The 23225-nt window shown below is 43.9% G+C and overlaps 1 protein-coding gene across 4 annotated transcripts in view; it reads right to left on the reverse strand.

Moving 5' to 3' along the window:
* Window positions 1-23225, reverse strand: part of BMX (BMX non-receptor tyrosine kinase) — a 105992-nt gene that overhangs the window by 33731 nt on the left and 49036 nt on the right. For all 4 annotated transcript variants that reach the window (XM_033949137.1, XM_033949138.1, XM_033949134.1 and 1 more), the window contains exons 9-13: window positions 21695-21757; window positions 20210-20269; window positions 7281-7335; window positions 3921-4000; window positions 1120-1247 (exon numbers count right to left, since the gene is read on the reverse strand). In XM_033949137.1, coding sequence (XP_033805028.1) covers window positions 1120-1247; window positions 3921-4000; window positions 7281-7335; window positions 20210-20269; window positions 21695-21757 — 386 coding nt within the window. The remainder of the gene's footprint in view (window positions 1-1119; window positions 1248-3920; window positions 4001-7280; window positions 7336-20209; window positions 20270-21694; window positions 21758-23225) is intronic.

A 23225-nucleotide genomic window follows, 5' to 3' on the forward strand; every position in this document is an offset into this window, starting at 1 on the left:
GCCAGTAGATCTCGAGGACCGGACTTGGACAGCCCTGGACTAGAAGATTTAAAAAAAAAAAAAAATAATAATAATAATAATAATTTGGACATCCAGCTTTTTCGAAAATGGACACTTCTGGAAGTCCAATTTTGAACATCTAGTGGGAAATGTCCAAAGTCGGACTTAGACGCAGTATCGAAATGCACTCCCATGTGGTTCTGTAAATTTTTTCAGTTACCTATGCAAGTACAAATGAAGTTTATTTGTAGAGAGGTGGTTTTCTATATCTATCGAAATGAGTGTGTGCTTAATTTAGATGTATTTTAGATATATGGATAGATGCGTGCAATTATTTTCCGTTTGAGGTCCAATCCAATGGAATCATTCACCACAATTCCGTTGAGAACAGATTTCATTAGACAATCTCAAATCAGGACTTAAAATTTTTTTTATTCACCGATGCCTATACCAGACATGTCCGGGGGTCAGGACGGCTTTTCGAAACCCAGCACTTTGTTCGGGTTTTGAAAAGCTTCCCGTCAAAATCACGTCTGGAAGGGGCATCCACACATGCGCGGATGCAATGCGATGATGTCATGCGGGCACGGATGCCATCTGGGGGCGGGGCTGGGGGGCAGAACTGATCGCGCACCAGGTGAAACAGGGTGGTCCTGGGGGCGTGGCCATGGGTCTGGATTTTCTTTTGGGAAAATCTGGTATTCAGCGGCAGTAACTGGTTACGTGGCACTGCCTCAAGAAGGCAATTTAACAGGCCAGGAGCCACTTCCGGTCGGTTAAATCAGCATTCAATATCGAACCCCCTAGAACAGGGGTGTCAAAGTCCCTCCTCGAGGGCTGCAATCTAGTCGGGTTTTCAGGATTTCCCCAATGAATATGCATGAGAGCTATTCGCATACAATGAAAGCTTATGTGCTTATAAAAGCAGTGCATGCAAATAGATCTCATGCATATTCATTGAGGAAATCCTGAAAACCCGACTGGATTGCAGCCCTCGAGGAGGGACTTTGACACCCCTGTTCTAGAATAATTGTAAACCCTCTGAGGATAGGGAAATATTTAGTGCCCCTGAATGAAACTCACCTAAATCTAAATAAATAAACGCGAATATGGCCTTACCTGCCGCATTGTGCTGATGATATGTGATCAGTTTGGGAAGCGAAGCAAAGCAGTGGTTCTGCGCCAGATAAACTTTATTGTCAGAGTCCGTGTGCACATGGTAGTGTTTGACTGTTCCATTTTTATTTCTGTAAAACATGGGGACCGTCCTGTTATTTTCAAGAGCTCCACTAAGGGGCGCTGCAGCATGGAGGAGCGACTGCCAGCGCGTCAGATACATTCTTTTTCATAACATGTTCACGTGCGATTATTTCTGTAGGGCAGAACAGGACTGTTTGTGTTGTGTGAGGACAACAGAGTACTTGTCTGGTCGCAAGATATGCAAATAGTATGATAATATGGAACAAAAAAGAACATTGGCTAATATAGGGCTCCTTTTACTAAAGTGCACTAGCGTTTTTAGCGCACGCACGAAATTACCATGCGCTAAACCACCAGAATAACGCCAGCTCAATTATTAAGGCCCTAATGCACCTTAGTAAAAGGAGCCCATAAAGGAAATATATAAATATAAAGGAATTTATTACTGGCTCAGCTGAGGGAGGAAGAAATCCTAGATAAATTCGAAGGGAACCTAAGAAGTTTTCTGTTTAAAGATGCTTTTGAATCATAATCCATACGAGGCTTTAGCTCATATATATGTTCAAACCTAATGAATTTTTCCTATATCAATTGTAATTAGGGCTACCAGACATCCGGATTTCCACAGACATGTCCTCCTTTTGAGGACATGTCCAGGGGTCCGAACGGCTTTTCAAAGCCTGGCACTTTGTCCGAGTTTTGAAAAGCCTTCCCTAAAATCGCATCAGGCAGGAGGAAATCCGCGCATAGTAAAATCTGTCAACCCTAATTGTAGTTCCTCCTGTTTTTTCCTTTGTTTCAAAATTGAGCATTCCTGTTGTCGGTGCTCACGTCTTTGTCTACCGAAATAGTTTGTTTGTCTCTTTATTTTGATTGTATATCGCTTTGAAATTTTGAAAAAGCGATATAATCAAATTTTTAAATAAACTTAAAAACAGAACATGTTAAGATGCCAGAGCAGAATAATAACTGTAAGTGAAGTTAAAAAAATAAATTTCAAAATTTACATATAGAGTCTAGACCCTTAAGGTTCTGTTATAGGTAGATAGCAGAGACCTCTAGTGGCTGAACTAAATTAGTGTTGTCTCACCTGAGAATATACCGCAGTTTCTAGAACAAGGGGAGGACTCTCCTGCCCAGTAAGGTAATAGTAGGGTGGAGGGACTGGTATAAAATCTCAGCCTCATATGAAATTATTGGGGGGGGGGGGTTGGTTTCTGATACCCTGGCCACTGTACCACTCCATAAGGGGATTAAGGTCTTTGGCTCTCCTAGCCATTGTACCAGAATAGAGAATAGTAGTGAGAGGTGTAAAGGGTTGCTTAGGTTCTTACACTAGCTACTTGCACCAGCATACCACTACTTCTAAGGAGAAAGAAAGAAATTACGTAGCTATGTCAGGTTTGAGGTTGAGGGGTGGTAGATTCAATAGCAATGTTAGGAAATTCTACTTTACGGACAGGGTGGTGGATGCCTGGAATGCGCTCCCGAGAGAGGTGGTGGAGAGGAAAATGGTGACGGAGTTCAAAAAAGTGTGGGATGAACACAGAGGATCTAGAATCAGAAAATAATAGTAAATAGTGAAGAACTAAGGCCAGTACTGGGCAGACTTGTACGGTCTGTGTCTGTCTATGGCCGTTTGGGGGAGGATGGGCTGGGGAGGGCTTCAATGGCTGGGAGGGTATAGATGAGCTGGAGTAGGTTTTGACTGAGATTTCGGCAGTTGGAACCCAAGCACAGTACAGGGTAAAGCTTTGGATTCTTGCCCAGAAATAGCTAAGAAGAAAAAATGTAAAAATTTAAATTGAATCAGGTTGGGCAGACTGGATGGACCATTCGGGCCTTTATCTGCCGTTATCTACTATGTTACTGTGTTAGGTCATCCAATAAACCAAAGGTCTTCATTAATTTTTAACTTGGGGCCATTTTGAATTCTAATGAGCTGAAGGAGAACACCCAAACACGTCAGACTTCATCAGGGGACAACCTACTCTCTGTTCCTTTGCATTGGCTGGCTTTCATTCCTTGTGGAATCTCTTTCTGATCCCAGCTAGTTAAATGCCCCTGAAGCAGATTTGTTTGGCGAAAAGCGTTGGGCACTGATGTTATCTCCAGGTTGTCTGACAATTGTGTTGTTCCACGGTGCACAATTGATGCGGAGTTATCTTCGAGCCAGCTCCCTCTTCCTCACTGATTCAGTGCACAAAGCTGCCGGCAGCGGCTCCTTGCGCGTCCCGTGCCTCATCTGGAAGCCTTCCCTCTGACGTTGCAACGTCAGAGAGAGGGCTTCCGGTTCAGGCGCATGAAGTGTGTAGGAGCCGCTGCCCGTGGCTTTGTGCACTGAATCAGTGAGGAAGAAGGAGCTGGCTCGAAGATAACTCCGCATCGATCGCACCGTGGACCGGCGGTTGAAGAACACTGTTTTGGGCCTGATGCACGTGCCGGCCCTGTGGACCGGCAGGAAATTTCTGTGGACCGGCACCGGTCCACGGACCGGTGGTTGAAGAACACTGATCTAGAGCCCACAAAGACAGTTTATCCACCATCATTATGACTATCGAACTGACAGGGTCATCCTTCCCCTTGATACAGTGTTTACTGCCCCAAATGCACGTTCAGAGGCAGGGCGGCCAGCTTCTTGCTCTCTTGTTTTGAACTTCTCATTGCTGCAGGACTGCGGAGAAAGAGGGGAAGAAAAGCGTTCTCGATACGGTACTCACTCAACAGCCAGGCTCAACACGGACATGGTATACTTTCCCGCTTGGCTGGATTTTCGAAGCATGAAAGCACCTTCTTTCCCCTACAGTAAAGAAAAAGCTCATGAAAGCCATTGTAGGTGTTCTCTCAGATATCTCAGCGCAGGGGGACGTCCCCCATTTTTGATTCCCACACCTCTTTGATCAATAAAACACCCCCCCCCTTATTAAACCATGTGTCCACTAGTGACTACTCCAACAAAATTGATGGAACACTAATGGTGTATATAATGTGATTTAAATCAAGGGAAAAAAGACCTCAAAATACCCCAAGAGTGTGATCAATGAAGTCACAACTATTTCGGGGTTGGGTATCATCACAGGTCAAAAAACCCTTGAATTTAATATTTAAGGGTTATTAAGATAAGTGCTTAATATTTTCTAAACTCAAGCATGACGAAAATTATGGAATTGAATCAATAGTTGCTGGTCATTTATTGCTCATTCACAAAGAAGAAAATATTGATAGAAAATTGACATATATTATATTTTTCACTTAAATATTTATCACGAAAGAAAATTTTTTAAAAAATTAAAATTAAATTCAAGGGTTTTTTGACCTGTGATGATACCCAACCCCGAAATAGTTGTGACTTCATTGATCACACTCTTGGGGTATTTTGAGGTCTTTTTTCCCTTGATTTAAATCACATTACATATACCATTAGTGTTCCATCAATTTTGTTGGATTACACAATCATTTTGGACACTATACCTTATTTTCCATTCTTCAATTCAGTTGACACTAGTGACTACTGACAGCTACATATGGCACTAACAGTTAGCCACTAACAGTGCTAACTGCTAATATATCCCTTAAATTCAATGGCCTAGCGGATAGAGCTGTCGCCTCAGCGTTCTGAGGTTGGGTGTTTGATCCCAGCCTTCTCCCTGTGGCTCTGGGCAAGTCACGAAGGCCTCCATTGTCTGAGGTGCTGCAGTGAATCTGCTGGGACAGAGAGGGGAAAGACATAATCTCTTCATGAGCAGGCAGTTAATAAATCCCAATACTGCTACCTATCATTTCTATAGTGCTCCTAGATGTACACAGCACTGTACAAAAACATGTAAGAGAGAGTCCAATGAATAGCTGTCCCTAATAACTTTCTTCACTCTGCTTAAGAAAGTTTCAATAAAGTGCCTCAGATTTCAAGGCCCTTCTCTGCATCCCATTTGACCTCTTGCACTTGGGGGTGCAGGTACCAGGGATTAAGAACCCCTGTCTTAGAGTTTACCCCTAAATTAATTTGTTATCTTTCTACATGAACTGAAAGCTCTGGACCAAGAGACCATAAAATGAAGTTGAAAGTAATCTAAGGAAATAGTTTTTTTTACAGAAAGGGTGGTAGATGCTTGGAACGACCTCCTGGTGGAGGTGCTGGAGACGAGCAACGGAAATAAAACCTGGAGGTCTCAATCCATCCTCCATTTTCTGGAGCCATATGGTTACCCTATCCCTGCCAGAGAAGAAAAAGAGTGAATTGCAGCTTGCTTCCTCCCCCTGCCTAGAGAGCTGACTGCTCTTGGGAATCATGGGAGGCTGTAGATAACCCTGCAGTCCATGAGCAATGGACTGTAAGGTGATAGGCAGACACCAGAGGAGGAAGCACTCTCTCCTCCTCTGGGAGTGTGACTTCAGCAGGGAAGAAGAAGAGAAAGTTAACACTGCAGCTTCTGTATGTGATGGTATGTCTGCCTGGGGATGGACTCAGCTCTGTCAGTGGCTACAAGGTGAGCAGGCACATCTCCGAGTACTGGCTCTAAGTCTCTTCTAGCCCAGCATTTACTCCCTCTTTCTCTCCTCCTTATCCTCGTAGCCTTGTATATCCCTGTCCCTTCTTGCACGCTCTCCCATGGTCCATCATTCTTCCTTTCTTCCCTCACTCCCATGGTCTGGCATCACTCCCTTCTGCTTCTGGATCAAACATCCTCTTTTTTATCCCCTCTCATTCATTCTCCCCTCAGGTACAAGTGGATCAATTTTTCACTCCGTCAAAAATGACAAAGACTAGGGGACACTCGATGAAGTTACAGGAAAATACTTTTAAAACCAACAGGAGGAAATTTTTTTTTCACTCAGAGAATAGTTAAGCTCTGGAACACATTGCCAGAAGGTGTGGTAAGAGCAGATAGCGTAGCTGGTTTTATGAAAGGTTTGGACAGGTTCCTGGAGGAAAAGTCCATAGTGTTATTGAGAAAGACATGGGGGGAAGCCACTGCTTGCCCTGGATCGGTAGCATGGAATGTTGCTACTCCTTGGGGTTCCTGAATCTTTTGTTACTCTTTGGGATTCTGGAATGTTGCTACTCCTTGGGTTTTGGCCAGGTACTAGTGACCTGGATTGGCCACCGTGAGAACGGGCTACTGGGCTTGATGAACCATTGGTCTGACCCAGTAAGGCGATTCTTACGTTCTCTCATCTCTTCCTCGTACTCATCAGTGGGTCAGCGGCAGCTGGCAGCGATCTTCAGACGTTGTCTGCCGCTAACCCAGAAGCCTCCTCTCTGCCGCTGAGAAACAGAAAATGGCTGGAGGCTGGGGGGATGCAACAGAAGGGAGGCTTCCGGATTAGCAGCAGGCAGCCTATGAGAATTGCTGCTGGTCTGCTGCTGACCCATTGACAAGAGCGCCACGGCAGCCCAGCCTATTGCTCCACAACTGACGGAAACCCAGACAAATAGTGGAAAATCATGAAAACTATAGCTGGGGCAATGGGGGGATTAAGTAACAAGGAACAACGTGGGTTTGAACCCCAAACTGCAGGGTGCTGAGGCTGTAGCGTTAACCTCTGCGCCACACTCTCCCCGCACTCTGTCAACTCTGGCTTTACCTGGAGGCAATCTATCCAGATTTTCATTATCTGGATAATGCCCTCGAAAATCTGGATATGGATCCAAGGCACTCCTACCCGGACAAGCCCTGTTGAACATCAACCCTTTTGCTTTTTACTCCCATGCTTACTTCTTGTGAAATCAGATTGTTCCATTCAAGCGGATGCTGAGACAAATATTTACACACCGTAGTTCTTACATTTCTTAGCCAAATTAAAGCTGAAGGTTCTGAAATGTGATAAGCTAAAAGCACAGCCAGCTCAGACCAACCTGGTAGCACTGAGTGACATGTGATTCACAGAAAGGTTTCTCTATGGGCCCTGGCGTACAGACGTGTGTAGGCAACGAGAAGATTGAGTTCATAGAACAAATGATTTTTTTGTGATTTTTTTAAAAAAGTTCCCTTGTCACATCTGAATTTAAGAGACTTAAGAGACTGCATGTTTGACCCGAAAAGCTCATTCCGAGTGTTGAAAAATATTTTATGGAGTACCTTCTCCAGTAGAAGCTGCTCAGATCGGGCCCTGGTGATATCTCCTACGAACCACCTGCAGTGGGAAAGATTTACCTTAAGATTCTGTCCTTATCACACACAAACATGTATACGTACTTCGATCTAACAATACGGTCCAAAGACAGGTGCATGACGAAGTCTGAACAGACACATGCAAGTGATCAAAGTGAATAGTCACACTGTCGCTTTGAATCAGTTGCAAAGAAGGACTGTGCATATTAAAATAAGCAACTTTCCCATACTAGTTAGACAAATCTGCAGGAAATGTGTGGGTTCATCAAAGTCAATTCAAGAGGGCCTGGGATAGGCACGTGGGATCTCTCGGAGAGAAAAAGAGATAATGGTTACTGCGGATGAGGCCATTTGGCCTTTATCTGCCATTATGTAACTATGTTTCTATAACCATAAAGTTCTATGACGTCACAATACAGGTGTAAAGAGCTTTAGCCAATAGGGAAAGGAGGAGGTAGTGAATGCTGCGGAAGGGGCATTTGGCCTTTATCTGCCATCATGTTACTATATCCCACTGATATCACAGCTCTATTAGAGATTAAATATTAATTATAAGTAAAGTGCTCAGACCCTTCAACCAAAATTTGTTTAGTGAAATCCTTAAAAATCAATAAGACAAGGACAAACTTATCTTCAGTTGTTGTTAGGAAGGTTTAAATTGGAACTAGCTGCATTTTACTTAAGCACCAGCACGATCACTAACTTCAGCCTATGGCCGCCAATAGATATTCCATCCGGCCTTCCTTACCACAACTAAAGATAAGTTTGCTCTTGTCTTATTGATTTTTAAGGATTTCATTATACATGGAGACATCAGAGTAAGAAGAGAAGGAACGTATCGGGACAGTAAAGGCAATGATGGTCCCAATGGCTAAACAAATTTTGGTTGAAGGGTCTGAGAACTTTACATATAATTAATATTTAATCTATAATAGAGCTGTGATATCGGTAGGGCAGTGGTTCCCAACCCTGTCCTGGAGGAACACCAGGCCAATCGGGTTTTCAGGCTAGCCCTAATGAATATGCATGAAGCAAATTTGCATGCCTATCACTTCCATCATATGCAAATCTCTCTCATGCATATTCATTAGGGCTAGCCTGAAAACCCGATTGGCCTGGTGCTCCTCCAGGACAGGGTTGGGAATCACTGCAGTAGGATATATTATAATCATCACAGAATTTATAATTATCTCCCTAGGAGAGTGAGTGAACACTATGGGCTCCTCTTACAAAGTCGCGGAAGTGGTTTAACGCATGTAATAGCATGCGCTAAACTGCTAGACGCTACCGCCTCCTCTTGAGCAGGCGGTAGTTTTCAGCTAGTGCGGGGGGTAGCAAGTGATTAAAAAGTCGCGCACAAGAATTTAGCTATCATAATCAAATTAGCACAGTTGTCAAAAACTGTTTCAATAAATTGCGACTTATCAGATCATTAATAAAGGTTCTTAAACCAGAAGCCCTTAACATTCTTATTCATTCCCTAATTATTTCTAGGTTGGATTATTGTAATTCTTTATACTGTGGCATAACTCATAAAGAAATAAGAAGACTACAAATAATACAAAATACAGCTATAAAAATTATAACAAATTCAAAAAAATATGATCATGTTACGCCTCTCCTACAAGATTATATTATACACAGAATAACGTTTAAAATTGTATTATTAACATTTAAAATCCAACAATCACACGAGCCGTTATTTCTGGACAGACTACTAATCCCTTACTCTTCACTAAGGACGCTGAGATCGACGCAACAAAACTTACTAACCGTCCCGTGAGCAAACTAACCGATAGTGAGCAAACTAATGGAAACTCTAATCAAACACCAATTAGATAAGATCCTGGATGAAGAGAATCTACGGGATCCCCGACAACATGGATTTACTAAGGGGAGATCCTGCCAATCCAACCTGATCAGCTTCTTTGACTGGGTAACGGGGAAGCTGGATATTGGGGAGTCCCTGGACATCGTGTACCTGGACTTTAGCAAAGCATTCGATAGCGTACCACACCGCAGGTTACTGAGCAAGATGAGTTCTATAGGATTAGGTAATACATTGACGAAATGGGTTGGGAGCTGGCTTGGAGGTAGGCTCCAAAGGGTGGTGGTGAACGGCACCCCCTCCAAAATGACGGAGGTGATTAGTGGAGTACCACAGGGCTCAGTCTTGGGCCCAATCCTATTCAACATCTTTATAAGAGACTTGGCAGAAGGGCTTCGAGGTAAAATAACATTATTCGCCGATGACGCCAAACTGAGTAATGTAGTGGGCAAATGCACAACAGACGAAGATTCAGTGCCCGACAACATGATGCACGACCTACTCCTACTGGAGCGATGGTCTAGGACATGGCAACTCAACTTCAATGCCAAAAAATGCAAAGTTATGCCCCTGGGCAGCCAGAATCCATGCAAGTCTTATACCCTTAATGGCGAGATCCTAGCAAAAACGGTAGCAGAACGAGACTTGGGGGTAATCGTCAGTGAGGACATGAAGTCTGCCAATCAAGTGGAGCAGGCTTCGTCCAAGGCAAGAGAAATCATGGGCTGCATAAGAAGGGGTTTCGTCAGTCGTAAGGCGGAAGTCATTATGCCATTGTATAGATCCATGGTGAGGCCCCACCTGGAATACTGTGTGCAATTCTGGAGGCCGCATTATCGCAAGGATTTGCTGAGACTGGAGTCGGTGCAAAGAATGGCCACCCGGATGGTCTCGGGACTCAAGGATCTACCATACGAAAAACGGCTTGACAAATTGCAGCTATACTCGCTCGAGGAGCGCAGAGAGAGGGGGGACATGATCGAGACGTTCAAGTATTTTACGGGCTGCATCGAGGCGGAGGAAGATATCTTCTTTTTCAAGGGTCCCACGACAACAAGAGGGCATCCATTGAAAATTAGGGGTGGGAAACTACGAGGTGACACCAGGAAATTCTTTTTCACTGAAAGAGTGGTTGATCGCTGGAATAGTCTTCCACTACAGGTGATTGAGGCCAGCAGCGTGCCTGATTTTAAGGCCAAATGGGATCGGCACATGGGATCTCTTCACAGGGCAAAGGTAGGGGAGGGACATTAAGGTGGGCAGACTAGATGGGCCGTGGGCCCTTATCTGCCGTCTATTTCTATGTTTCTATGTCCCTTCTTTAAAAATAATTGGGACAAGAAGAGCAACCATATTTTCAGTACAAGCACCCCAACTGTGGAACAATTTACCAATTTATCTACGTAACGAACCATCACTAGTCAAATTCAAACGCGGTCTGAAAAGCATTCTTTATAAAGATGCATTCAATACATAGATAGATACTTATTCTTTAAAGAATCAAATGAGTAGGACATCAACATGGAAACTATAAGTGCTTTTTTAATTTTTAATTTTAATTTTAATCTTAATTCTCTTTTTTCCCTTCATTCAAAGATCATTAATACTAATCTGGATCTTTATTTATTCTTTATATCAAAACTACCTACTTTTAAACAGATTAATTATCTCTAACATTACCTGTTTCCATGAATCATTTTAAAATAACTGAAGCTCTTTCTATCAATTAATTTTCTTCATACTTTTTTCTAAATTGACCCTACCCTTATGTACAAACCTTAAATGTTTTTTTTATATATTTTTTTTTTTCTTTTTTATTCTTTTTTAATTAATTTTTAAAAATTGTATAAATTATATTTCTCCCTTTTACCTACTTGTTTCAGTTTGTAATAATAGAATATAAAGATTAGTCTGTATAATAGTCTTATTTGTATTTGTATTTGTCATCCCTGACTTTTACAATTATGTAATACGCATTGAAATATTGGATATTGCGTAAAATCAAAATTTAATAAACTTGAAACTTAAGGCCGCTAATGCGGCTTCGTAAAAGGAGCCCTATGTTTCTATAACCATAAAATTCTATGACATCACAATGCAGGTGTGAAGAGCCTTCGCCTATAGGAAGAGGAGATGCAAATCTTAAGAGCCTTAGCCAATAGGGAGAGGAGGAGAGAGTGGATGCTCTGGATGAGCCATTTGGCCTTTATCTGCCATCATGTTTCTATGTCTAAATTATTTTTAGGAAATTGTAATGCTCAAGCAGGTTCTTCGAATCGGAAAATCCACTTTGGAATTTGAGCAGATTCATCCAACGTGAAGGATTTACAGTAGGCAGATTTAATGTGGACTCCCACTACCAATTGACAGATTCATTGGTGACATTTTAATAAACACAGCTAAATTGTTTGTCGTTCACTACTACTAGTACTGCTACTATTTATCATTTATATAGTGCTGAAAGGCATACACAGCACTGTAATAGACGGTCCCTGCTCAGAAGAGCTTACAATATAATTTGGACAGACAGACAGGACATATAGGGGGTGGGGAGTTTCTTGCAGAGAAAATGATAGGATGGACAGCTGTTCTTTCGATATATTAAGGGGAAACGACCCACGAAGGAAGCGGTGGGCCTGTTGGATGACCATGGAATAAAGGGAGCGCTAAAGGAGGACAAAGCAATCGCTGACAAACTGAACACATTTTTTGCATCTGTATTTACCGAAGAAGATGTACACAGCATACCGGAACCCATCAGGCTATATGCTGGAAACGAAGGCGAAAAGCTGACAGGATTGACGGTCAGTCTAGAGGAGGTGTGTAGGCAGATTGATAGGCTTAAGAGCGATAAATCCCCGGGACCGGATGGCATCCATCCGAGGGTCATCAAGGAACTGAAAGGGACCATAGCTGAACTGCTTCAACTAATAGCCAATCTGTTGATCAAATCGGGAAAGATTCCGTAAGATTGGAAGGTGACGAATGTTACGCCGATCTTCAAGAAAGGTTCGAGAGAATATCTGGGAAACTACAGGCCAGTGAGTCTGACCTCGGTACCGGGAAAGATGGTAGAGTCGCTGATAAAGGACCGCATCATTGATCACCTTGATGGACATGGGCTGATGAGGACCAGTAAGCACGGTTTCAGCAAAGGCAGATCTTGTTTGACAAACTTGCTGCACTTCTTTGAGGGAGTAAACAGACAGATAGACAAGGGCGACCCAGTCGACATTGTATAGCTGGATTTTCAGAAGGTGTTTGACAAGGTTCCGCATGAACAACTACTTTGGAAAATTGCAAGCCATGGAATCGAGGGTGAAATACTCACGTGAATTTACAACTGGCTGGATCATAGGAAACAGAGAATGGGGGTAAATAGATAATACTCGGACTGGAAGAGCGTCACCAGTGGGGTGCCGCAGGGCTCGGTGCTTGGACCCGTGCTCTTCAACATCTTTATAAATGATCTAGACATTGGTACGACGAGTGAGGTGATTAAATTTGTGGACGATACAAAGTTATTCAGAGTAGTGAAGACACAGGGGGATTGCGAAGATCTGCAATGTGATATAATCAGGCTTGAGGAATGGGCATCAACATGGCAGATGAGGTTTAATGTGGATAAGTGTAAAGTGATGCATGTAGGTAACAAAAATCTCATGCACGAATACAGGATGTCCGGGGCAGTACTTGGAGAGACCTGCCAGAAAGAGACTTGGAAGTTATGATCGACAAGTCGATGAAGCTGTCCACGCAATGTGCTGCGGCGGCAAAAAGGGTGAACAGAATGCTAGGAATGATAAAGAAGGGGATCTCGAACAGATCAGAGAAGGTTATTATGCCGCTGCACCAGGCCATGGTGCGCCCTCACCTAGAGTACTGCGTCCAGCACTGGTCGCCGTACATGAAGAAGGACATGATGCTACTTGAAAGGGTCCAGAGAAGAGCGACTAAGATGGTTAAGGGGCTGGAGGAATTGCCATACAGTGAGAGACTGGAGAAACTGGGCCCCTTCTCCCTTGAAAAGAGGAGACAGAGGGGACATGATAGAAACGTTCAAAATACTGAAGGGAATAGACTTAATAGATAAGGACAGGTTGTTCACCCTCTCCAAGGTAGGGAGAACGAGAGGGCACTCTCTAAAGTTAAAATGGGATAGATTCTGTACAAATGTAAGGAAGTTCTTCTTTACCCAGAGAGTGGTAGAAAACTGGAACGCTCTTCCGGAGTCTGTTATAGGGGAAAACACCCTTCAGGGATTCAAGACAAAGTAGATAAAGACAGGTTGTTCACCCTCTCCAAGGTAGGGAGAACGAGAGGACACTCTCTAAAGTTAAAATGGGATAGATTCTGTACAAATGTAAGGAAGTTCTTCTTCACCCAGAGAGTGGTAGAAAACTGGAACGCTCTTCCAGAGTCTGTTATAGGGGAAAACACCCTTCAGGGATTCAAGACAAAGTAGATAAGGACAGGTTGTTCACCCTCTCCAAGATAGGGAGAACGAGAGGACACTCTCTAAAGTTAAAATGGGATAGATTCTGTACAATTTAAGGAAGTTCTTCTTTACCCAGAGAGTGGTAGAAAACTGGAACGCTCTTCTGGAGTCTGTCGTAGGGGAAAACACACTCCAGGGATTCAAGATATAGTTAGACAAGTTCCTGCTGAACCTGAACGTACGCAGTTAGGGCTAGTCTCAGTTAGGGCGCTGGTCTTTGACCAAGAGCCGCCGTGTGAGCGGACTGCTGGGCACGATGGACCACCGGTCTGACCCAACAGCAGCAATTCTTATGTTCTTATGTTCGAAAAGTGGGCTTTTAACTTGGATTTGAATACTTTTCCAGGCATATGGTGGAGCAAGATTTCAAAGGTCGGAGTGTGAAGCTGGCAGTGGAGATGGGTACGGATAATGAGGGACTTGACTGATGAACGGAGTTCATGGGGAAAACAAGAGAATTGGCCCAATGATCTCCACAGACAAATCCAAGAACAAAAAAACAATGTTCCTGAGATGATCTTTATTAATATTAAAATAATATTAAAACTTGGCAAACCACATAAAAACCTCTAGGACGCAGCCCGCTGAAAAGCTTTGGACCCTGGACCCAACACGGTCCATGTTTCGACAGAATGTCTTCTTCAGGGGTCCCTATGAAGTCCTATGGTAAAGATTTGTGGATAAAAAATGCCAGTCGGAAATAAATTGTTCTGTAGAAGCGTGTGCAGGACATGGGCTCAAAAAGAAGAGTTCATGGAGATCATAGGGAGAGATAAGTGAGGAGGGGCTGCAGAGTGAATGCAGGTCAGTAAGAGGAGTTTGAATTGTATTCTGATATAGATAGTAGAGAATGACACGGTGGCGGTTTACCCGCGGCCACCGCATTTTAGCCGCGGGTCACCCGCCGAAAATGGGGAAGAAAACTAGCAGTCGCTGCGGCGACGGGGACAAGGCCATTCACCGCCCGCGGGGCGGTGAATGGTCTTGTCCCCCGCAGTGAGGCATGAAGGATCGCGCGGTCCCCGCAGCTCACACCCGCCCGCCCAATCGATTCCAGTGTCCAGCCAGCTCTCTCCCCTCTCCTCACCCCAGTCCGCAGATCCTCCTCCTCGGCGACCCGCACGCTACCAGAGAGCCGTGCACACCTGCCGCTGCTCAGCCTCGATCTTCTGCTCTGACGCAACCGGAAACAGGAAGTTGCAGAAGATCGAACACTGAGCAGCCGCGCGTGTGCGGCTCCCTGGGAAAGCGCGCAGGTTGCCGAAAAAGAAAACCCACAAACCAAGGTGAGGAGAAGGGAGAGAGCCGGCCAAACACCAGGATCGACCGGGCAGGCAGGTAGTGGCTGCGGGGACCGTGCGATCGCTAGTGTTCCCGGCTCAAATTGGAAGGAGGGAGTGAAAGGAAAAAGGCTTATATGGATGCAGCGGGGACGGTGACGGGGCGGTGAATGGGATGGCAGTGGCGGTGACGGGGCGGTGAAAGGGATGGCGGTGACGGTGACGGGGCGGTGAAGGGATCGGCGGTGACGGGGCGGTGCAGAGGATGGTGGGCCGGTGACGGGGCGGTGACGGGGACAGATTTTTTCCCCGTGTCATTCTCTAATAGATAGGGAGCCAATGAAGTGACTTGAGGAGAGGGATAATGTGAGTATAGCAGCCCTCACAGAATACAGGAGAGAAGCAAGTTGCAGTGAGAGGTGTTGAGAGTGTAGGTAAGAGTTTTGGTAGTGTGCTCAGAAAGGAGAAGTCGGATTTTGGTAATATTATAGAGGAATAAGCGACAGGCTTTAGCAGTCTGTTGGATCTGAGGGGAGAAGGAGAGAGAGGAGTCAAATATGATGTCGAGGTTGCGAGCTGACAAAACAAGGAAGGAGGAGAGTGTTGTCCACAGAAATAGAGAATCCTCCCATTCACGGAAAAAGTGGGGTTGGGCAGAAAGATAAGGAGCTCGATCTTAGCCGTATTCAGTTTTAGATGGCGGTGAAACATTTGGGTGGCGATGTCGGACAGGCAGGCTGAGACTCGGGCCTGGATTCCTACAGAGAGGTCTGGTGTGAAGAGGTAGGTCTGGAAGTCATCAGCATAGAGGCGATACTGAAAACCATGGGAGGAGATTAGCGTACTGAGGGAGTGGGCATATAGGGAGAGAAGGAGAGGTCCCAGAGCTTTGAGGTACACTGATTGTCAGTGGAATAGCAGTGGAGGATCCACCGCTGTGTACATTAAAGTGCAAAGGGAAAGAAAGGAAGAAAACCAAGAGGGAACAGAACTCTGGCATCCTAGCGAGGACAACGTGTCAGAGTAGGTGATGATCAAGAGCAACAGAAGTCAACAGAAAGATCAAGAATGAGGATAGAGTAGAGGCCTTTGGATCTTGGCCAGGAGCAGGTCATTAGAGACTTTAGCAAAGGCGGTTTCTGTGGAATGGAGTGGGCAAAAGCCGGATTGAAGTGGGTCAAGAATATCTTGAGATGAAAGGAAGTCAAAGCAATGGTGGTGAACAGCACGTTCGAGTAGCTTGGATAAGAAGGGGAGGAGGGAGATGGGGTGATAGTTGGAGGGGGATGTTGGGTCTAGTGAGGGTTTTTTTGAGGAGTGGTGTAACTGCAGCATGTTTGAAAACATCGGGAACAGTTGCAGTGAAGACTGATAGGTTGAGGATGTGTCAGATAAGAGGGATGGCAGTGTGTGTGTGTGGGGGGGGAGAGATCAGATCAGAGGAGCAGGTAGTGGGTTTGGAGGAGGAGAAGAGATTTTCGGTTTCCAAGTCAGTGGTTCAGAAAAGGAGGAAAAGATGGCAGAGGTTGAAGGGAATTTGGCAGAATGGACAGCTGGAATGGGAGGATGTGGGAGAGGTGACCTGGTTGAAAACTCAAGGTGAATCTTGAGAACCTTGTCATGGAAGAACTCAGCCATAGCCTGGGGAGAAAGTGAAGGGGATACTGGAGGTGATTGTGGCAAAGAGACGGCGAGGGTTAGAGCTAAGAGAGTTAGTTAAACAGGAGTAGTATTCTTTTTTGGCAAATGAGAGGACAGTCTGAAAGGATGTCAGCAGGCATTTGAAGTGTCTGAAGTCAGCATGTGTGCGGGATTTAAGCCAAAGATATTCAGCAAATCGGGCGCAGGTAGCAGATGTTGGAGGTCAGCCAGGGCATGTTTTACATGGGGAGAGTGTGACGCAGTGGTTAAAGCTACAGCCTCAGCACCCTGAGGTTGTGGGCTCAAATCCCATGTTGCTCCTTGTGACCCTGGGCAAAGTCACCTAATCCCTCCATTGCCCCAGGTACATTAGATAGATTGTGAGCCCCCCAGGACAGACAGGGAAAAATGCTTGAGTACATGAATAAATTCATGTAAAACTGGGAGAACGGTATAGAAAAGTGAATAAATAAATAGTGTGAAGAGTTTCAGCCTCTGATAACCAGAGCTGGTATTGTGATGTCATAAAGCCTCCTTCCACCAATAAGAGCCAACCTCATCAGTGATGTCACAATGGCTTGATTGTTCTAGACTTGGCTCACTTTTACTACACTTTGATTTCTAGAGTGGTGCTGTGGTTAAAGCTACAGCCTCAACACCCTTTGGTTGTGGGTTCAAATCCACGTTACTTCTTGTAAATCACTTAATCTCCCCTATTGCCCCAGGTACATTAGATAGATTGTGAGCCCGCCAGGACAGACAGGGAAAAATGCTTGAGTACATGAATAAATTCATGTAAAACTGGGAGAACGGTATAGAAAAGTGAATAAATAAATAAAATGGGAGGAGCGAGGGTATCTAGAACTTCACTGACAGACTTGTATGACATAGTACAGACATGGGCAACTCCAGTCCTCGAGGGCCGGAATCCAATCGGGTTTTCAGGATTTCCCCCAATGAATATGCATTGAAAGCAACGCATGCAAATAGATCTCATGCATATTCATTGGGGAAATCCTGAAAACCCGATTGGATTCCAGCCCTCGAGGACCGGAGTTGCCCATGTCTGACATAGTAGTTGAAGGGAGGGATGAGACAGTGGTGGAGAGGGTGCCAGGGTCAATAGCCTGAAGGTTCCTCAACGTATTGGCAATGGTTGGCCTGGTCCAGTGGTTCCCAAACCTGTCCTGGGGGACCCCCAGCCAGTCAGGTTTTCAAGATATCCCTAATGAATATGCATGAGAGAGATTTGCATATAATGGAAGTGACAGGTATGCAAATCTCTTTCATGCATATTCATTAGGGATATCTTGAAAACCTGACTGGCTGGGGGTCCCCCAGGACAGGTTTGGGAATCACTGGCCTGGTCTGTGGGGGAGGAGGATGAATTGTGAATATTAACAGATGACAGTCAGAGAGGGAAAGAGTTGAGATGAAGAATTTGGTGTTAGAGCAGTTGGAGGAGAAGACAAGATCAAGCCGTAGCCATTCTGGTGTACAGGGGTGGAGCACATCTGGAACTAGAATGAAGATGTTAGAGCAAGAAACCTGGAACTGTAGGAGTCAGAGGGGTTGTCAGCATGGATGTCAAAGTCACTAAGGATGAGGGTTTGAAGAAGAGCCAGGAGTCTGTGAGGAAGGAAGAGAGAAATTTGTCAGGGGTTCAGTAAATGACTGCTAATTGGAGGGGTAGAGAAGCGAATAAATGGACCGAGTGGACTTCAAAGGAGGGAGAGCAGTAAAACTGAGGTAGAAGGAGGGGTTGATATCTACAAGATGGCAAGAGTAAGAACCCAACACCACCTCCACGACCAACTGGGCGAGGTATATGTGAGAAAAAGTAGCCTCCATGACACAGGACATGAAGGAGCAACGACAACCCAGAAAAAGGACACCAACCACAAAAAATGCTACAAAATAATTTATCCAGATATAAATCCTCTTGACTGAATGACGACCCAATGCAGCCATGTTTCGGTTAAACACCTGCCTTTGTAAGACTTCTACAAATAATGAGATATTTCACCACTTTGCACAGTGGAGATGAGCCCACAAAAGAGGAACCCTACGGACTACTGCGAACAAGTCCAACTGTTGACCTTGTCTATGTCTGAATATGAGCTGGATCAAGTCTTCCATTCCCTGGGTCAGGTTGGGCAGGGGATGCTGCAGAGATAGGTAGAATTTATTTATTAATTTAGTCGATTTTCTAGCCTGTTTTCCAAGAAGAGATTCTGGGTTACAATTTTACATACATAGTGGAAAGATAACAACAAAGTTACAAATTCACACACAGCAGATATATAGAACAACCGATAGAAAGGAAGAACGGCAACAGTGAGATAATTCCTAGGTGCTACGGGTAGGATTGAGTACATGTTGAAGGGGTAACGATAAGGCGATATGAGTATAGCAGCTGGAGATACAATACATTCGTTGCACAGGGCAAGTCCATTCAGTGCAAAGGACAATTTTAAGGCACTCTTGGAGAAGGCACACCTAGTGGGAAGGCAAGATCTTGTGTCGTTTGGCATCGGGTCAAGTGGGAGAGCACATACAGCGAGGTAGTATGATTTTGCTGGGGTAGAATTAGAGGTTAGGGGGTTCTTTAAGAGAGTCAGGTAAAGAGGTGAGTCTTTACCGCCTTCCTGAAGTTTAGTAGACCTGTCAGTGATCTGATGGTTGGCAGAGTCATTGTGTGATGTCAGTTGGCCGGGTTTATAAGTACAGTATTCCAAAAGGAGCCCTGGAGTATCGTCCATGCCAGAGGACCGTCATTCCAATCCGAGTTTTCCAAGTTTTCTTTAAAATTGGATAAAACGCTTATAAAAAATTTCAAAGCGATTTAGATTTATAAAAGTAGGCGTATAGAAACATATAATAGACAGACATAGATCATGACTAACTAGAAATTCAGGTAAAAGGGTGGAACTACAATTTTGTTAAAAAGAGGAACGAATAGGGGAAAAACTTTAACGGAAGGCCAATGTATAAACATCACAGAATTATGATGGTGTAAAGTAATGTCTGTCTGTCGTTTTGGTCTTAATTATTTATCAAAAGCGTTAAGGTAAAGGAAGCTTTTGAGGGAACTTTTAAATCTTTCTAATACTGTTTCTTCTCGAAGGTGGATTGCAGGGGAGCTACAACTGAAAACATTTCGGTTCGCCTCGTATTTATGACCTTTAAAGAAGGGATTGAAAGGAGTTGCTGATTTGTGGATCTTAGGGCTCCTTTTACAAAGGTGCGCTAAAATACCGCCTTCTTTTAAGCGGGCGGTATTTTTTTTTTGGCGATTACGTGCGCTAAAAACGCTAGTGCACCTTTGTAAAAGGAGCCCTTAGAGTAAGATAAATTAGAAGGGGCCATGAAAGAAGGGAAATACCCAGGTAGATACAAACAAAGGGTTCCTGGGTCCAGATCTCCATCACTGGTTCTGAGTTAGAAGTCCAACCGAGGAGGAGGAAAATGTCAGTCCTCCCCCTACCCCCAACAATCCTCGAGTTAAGATATTTTCTGTTGTCCGTGCACTGGGCATCGACTGCGAAACTGACCCTCAACTGCTCCCATCAGATCAGTGAATTGCAGGAATTAAGACCCTTTACTCCCCTTCCCCCTCCCCCTCCCCCCCGAGTGGCCAAGTACTCACTCATAGTCCTCGAGGCTTGCTTCCTCTGCTGAATCATTTTCACGTGATCCAGTGTCTTTTCTGCAGCAAAATACATTGGCAGATTAGCTAAGAATTCATTTTCAAGAGATAGCAATGCGTACTACACATACATGTCACAAGAGACTGCTTACTATTATCGCACAAATACAGTCATTGACCGCGAATGACATTATCAAACTACAGTATTTGCTTTTCCTACAAATCCAGAGCTGAATGAAAGTAGGTGCCTGGTTTCCACTGTAGAATAGTTGCCTAATAGGTGAAATATGTGCTTATAATTGTGGGAGTTTGTGATGCAGTGGTTAGAGCTACGGCCTCAGTACCCTGAGGTGGTGGGTTCAAATCCCTGGGCAAGTCACTTATTCCCCATTGCCCCAGGTGGGAGCCCACCAGGACAGTTAGGGTAAAATGCTTGAGTACCTGAATAATTTGTAATCCAATTATTGTGGGATATGCAAAATATAAATTATTTAAAAAATAATAATATTAATTTAGATTAGAGAGGTGCACAGGGACCGAATTTCACCCATCTCCACTGGACTCTCCTCCATCTCCGCCGGTCTCCATAAGTAATCTTTTCTATCCCCGCCTGTACCCATTAAAAAAAAAAAAAAAGAGGGTGGGGCTGGGAGGGGGCACTCGGCAATCACCAGTCACCACATGCACGTGCCTGGCATTCGATGAACACGACCTCTCAGTCCCGCCTCAAAAAGGAAATGGTAGTTTCAAGTTTATTAGGGTTTGATATGGCGCCTTAATGCCAAAGCGGTTTACAATATGAAACCATTAATAACAGGGGAAAGGACATATATATGTGAATTTGAATTGTCACGACATGGCACAAGAGGAAAAAGGGGAGGGTTTACAATTTCAAAATAAAAAAAAATTGAAAAGGTCATGGGAAGAACGATATGGAGAAGGAGAAGACTTAGATGATCCATTTAACTAAATCTCAAAAGCATCCTTATATAGCATCCGTGTATATAGAGGGTCATGGGGGGGGCGTCATCAGCAGTGGGGAACTTTTTTTTTTTTTTTAACGAGACAGATATTTTGCATGTGTAACACTCATCGCTAAAACTCCTTTCTTTTTTTTTTTTTAGACTAGCCAAGCAATGTTAGTGCATCAATCGTGTGGCTACTTTGCATGGGATTTTAGCTTATTTACATGGCTGGATCGGAAAATGGGCGATCCTCTTTTATTTTTTACTCCCCCCCCCCTCCCTATTGTTCTTTCCATTCATGTCTTCTCTTATATTCTAATAAATACAATTGTAGTTCTGTCCTTCTTACCTTATGTATCTGTTAGTCTGTAAGTCTGTCAGTTAAACCCATTATATTTAATGACTAAATTGGTATATGCTTATACCTTTTTTAAAATTTGTAAATCGCTTAGTAAAGTAAATAAGCAATTCATCAACATTTACGTGCATGATTGAGATGTACATGTTGATGCTGATTTACCTGGTTTCATTGGCAGTCTCAAACCTCTCTCTCAAATGTGTGCGAGGTGCATCGCCTTCATTTCTGCAAAACGAAATAGGTTCTACATCAATTCTAAGCTCCGACTAAGGAGGGAAATTATCAATATGGGCCTCATTAGGACATGTTATGTTGCCAGTTATTAGTAATGTGGTCTCATTGCAAAAAAATGCATAAATTAACACGTCATCATAATCATAGCCCACTGTGATAACGTCCTCCTTACTGTGAAGAGTTTCCATCTCTGGTAACCAGAGCTGATATTGTGATGTCATAAAGCCTCATTTCACCAATGCCTAAGAGTCAAACTTCATCAGTGATGTCACAATGGCTTGATTGTTGTATACGTCACTCACTTTTATTACATATAGCACATTTATTTTTTCTTTAACTAATGGGGTAAATTATCAATGTGAGCTCCTGCTAAGATGTGTTATTTTACTGTTAATCCCGGTTATTAGTAACTAGATCTTATTGCATCGAAAGAGATCTTTGACACAATCCTTAACGGTAGTCTGCATTGATAACTGTACTGTTAGTGGTTAATCATTTCTCTTGATCAAGCTAAGTTTCACTCTTTTCACATCATGGTCGTGGGTCATTTTTCATCACCATTCCCTTGGTGCAGGGATCTCAAAGTCCCTCCTTGAGGGCCGCAATCCAGTCGGGCTTTCAGGATTTCCCCAATGAATATGCATTGAAAGCAGTGCATGCACATAGATCTCATGCATATTCATTGGGGAAATCCTGAAAACCCGACTGGATTGCGGCCCTCAAGGAGGGACTGAGATCCCTGAACTAGACATAGGGGGTGGGCAACTCCGGTCCTTGAGGGCTGCAAACCAGTTGGGTTTTCAGGATTTCCCCCATGAATATGCATTGAAAGCAGTGCATGCACATAGATCTCATGCATATTCATTGGGGAAATCCTGAAAACCCAACTGGATTGCGGCCCTCAAGGAGGGACTTTGAGACCCCTGCCCTTGTTGCATGTCCCTTTGATGGGCAGTGAATAAGAACAACTTTCAAATATTTGGTTTTCAACAGGGCTATAGGGACAGTCACAACGTTGACCCACCACAGCAGGAAATAGTTCCCACGATCAATCCAACAAAACAGAAAAGTAAGGAAGTTTCAAGTTTATTAAAAATTTGTTTGATCGCTTTACATAAAATTCAAAGCGATTTACAATAAAATAGGGGAAACATTTAGGCATTAAAAACATAACGAAAAACACAAATGCAAATCGGGATAAGGGTAACGTGACCATTTATTTTTTTCATCAAAACGGGACATCTATTAATATTCAGTCCCGCCCCCAATCCCGCCCTAGCCCCACCCCAATCCTGCCCTAGCCCCGCCCCCAATTTCTTCCATTCATTTTTCATGTACACACAATATCTTATTATTTCATAATGGTAACCATAAAATTTTAAAAAACCCCACAAAACACCCTATACGCAGAGAAAATGTTAATTATTTATATTTGGGGGGGTTTCAACGATGTCACCTC

The sequence above is a fragment of the Geotrypetes seraphini genome, chromosome 6, assembly GCF_902459505.1.
Source record: "Geotrypetes seraphini chromosome 6, aGeoSer1.1, whole genome shotgun sequence".
Taxonomy (NCBI): domain Eukaryota; kingdom Metazoa; phylum Chordata; class Amphibia; order Gymnophiona; family Dermophiidae; genus Geotrypetes; species Geotrypetes seraphini.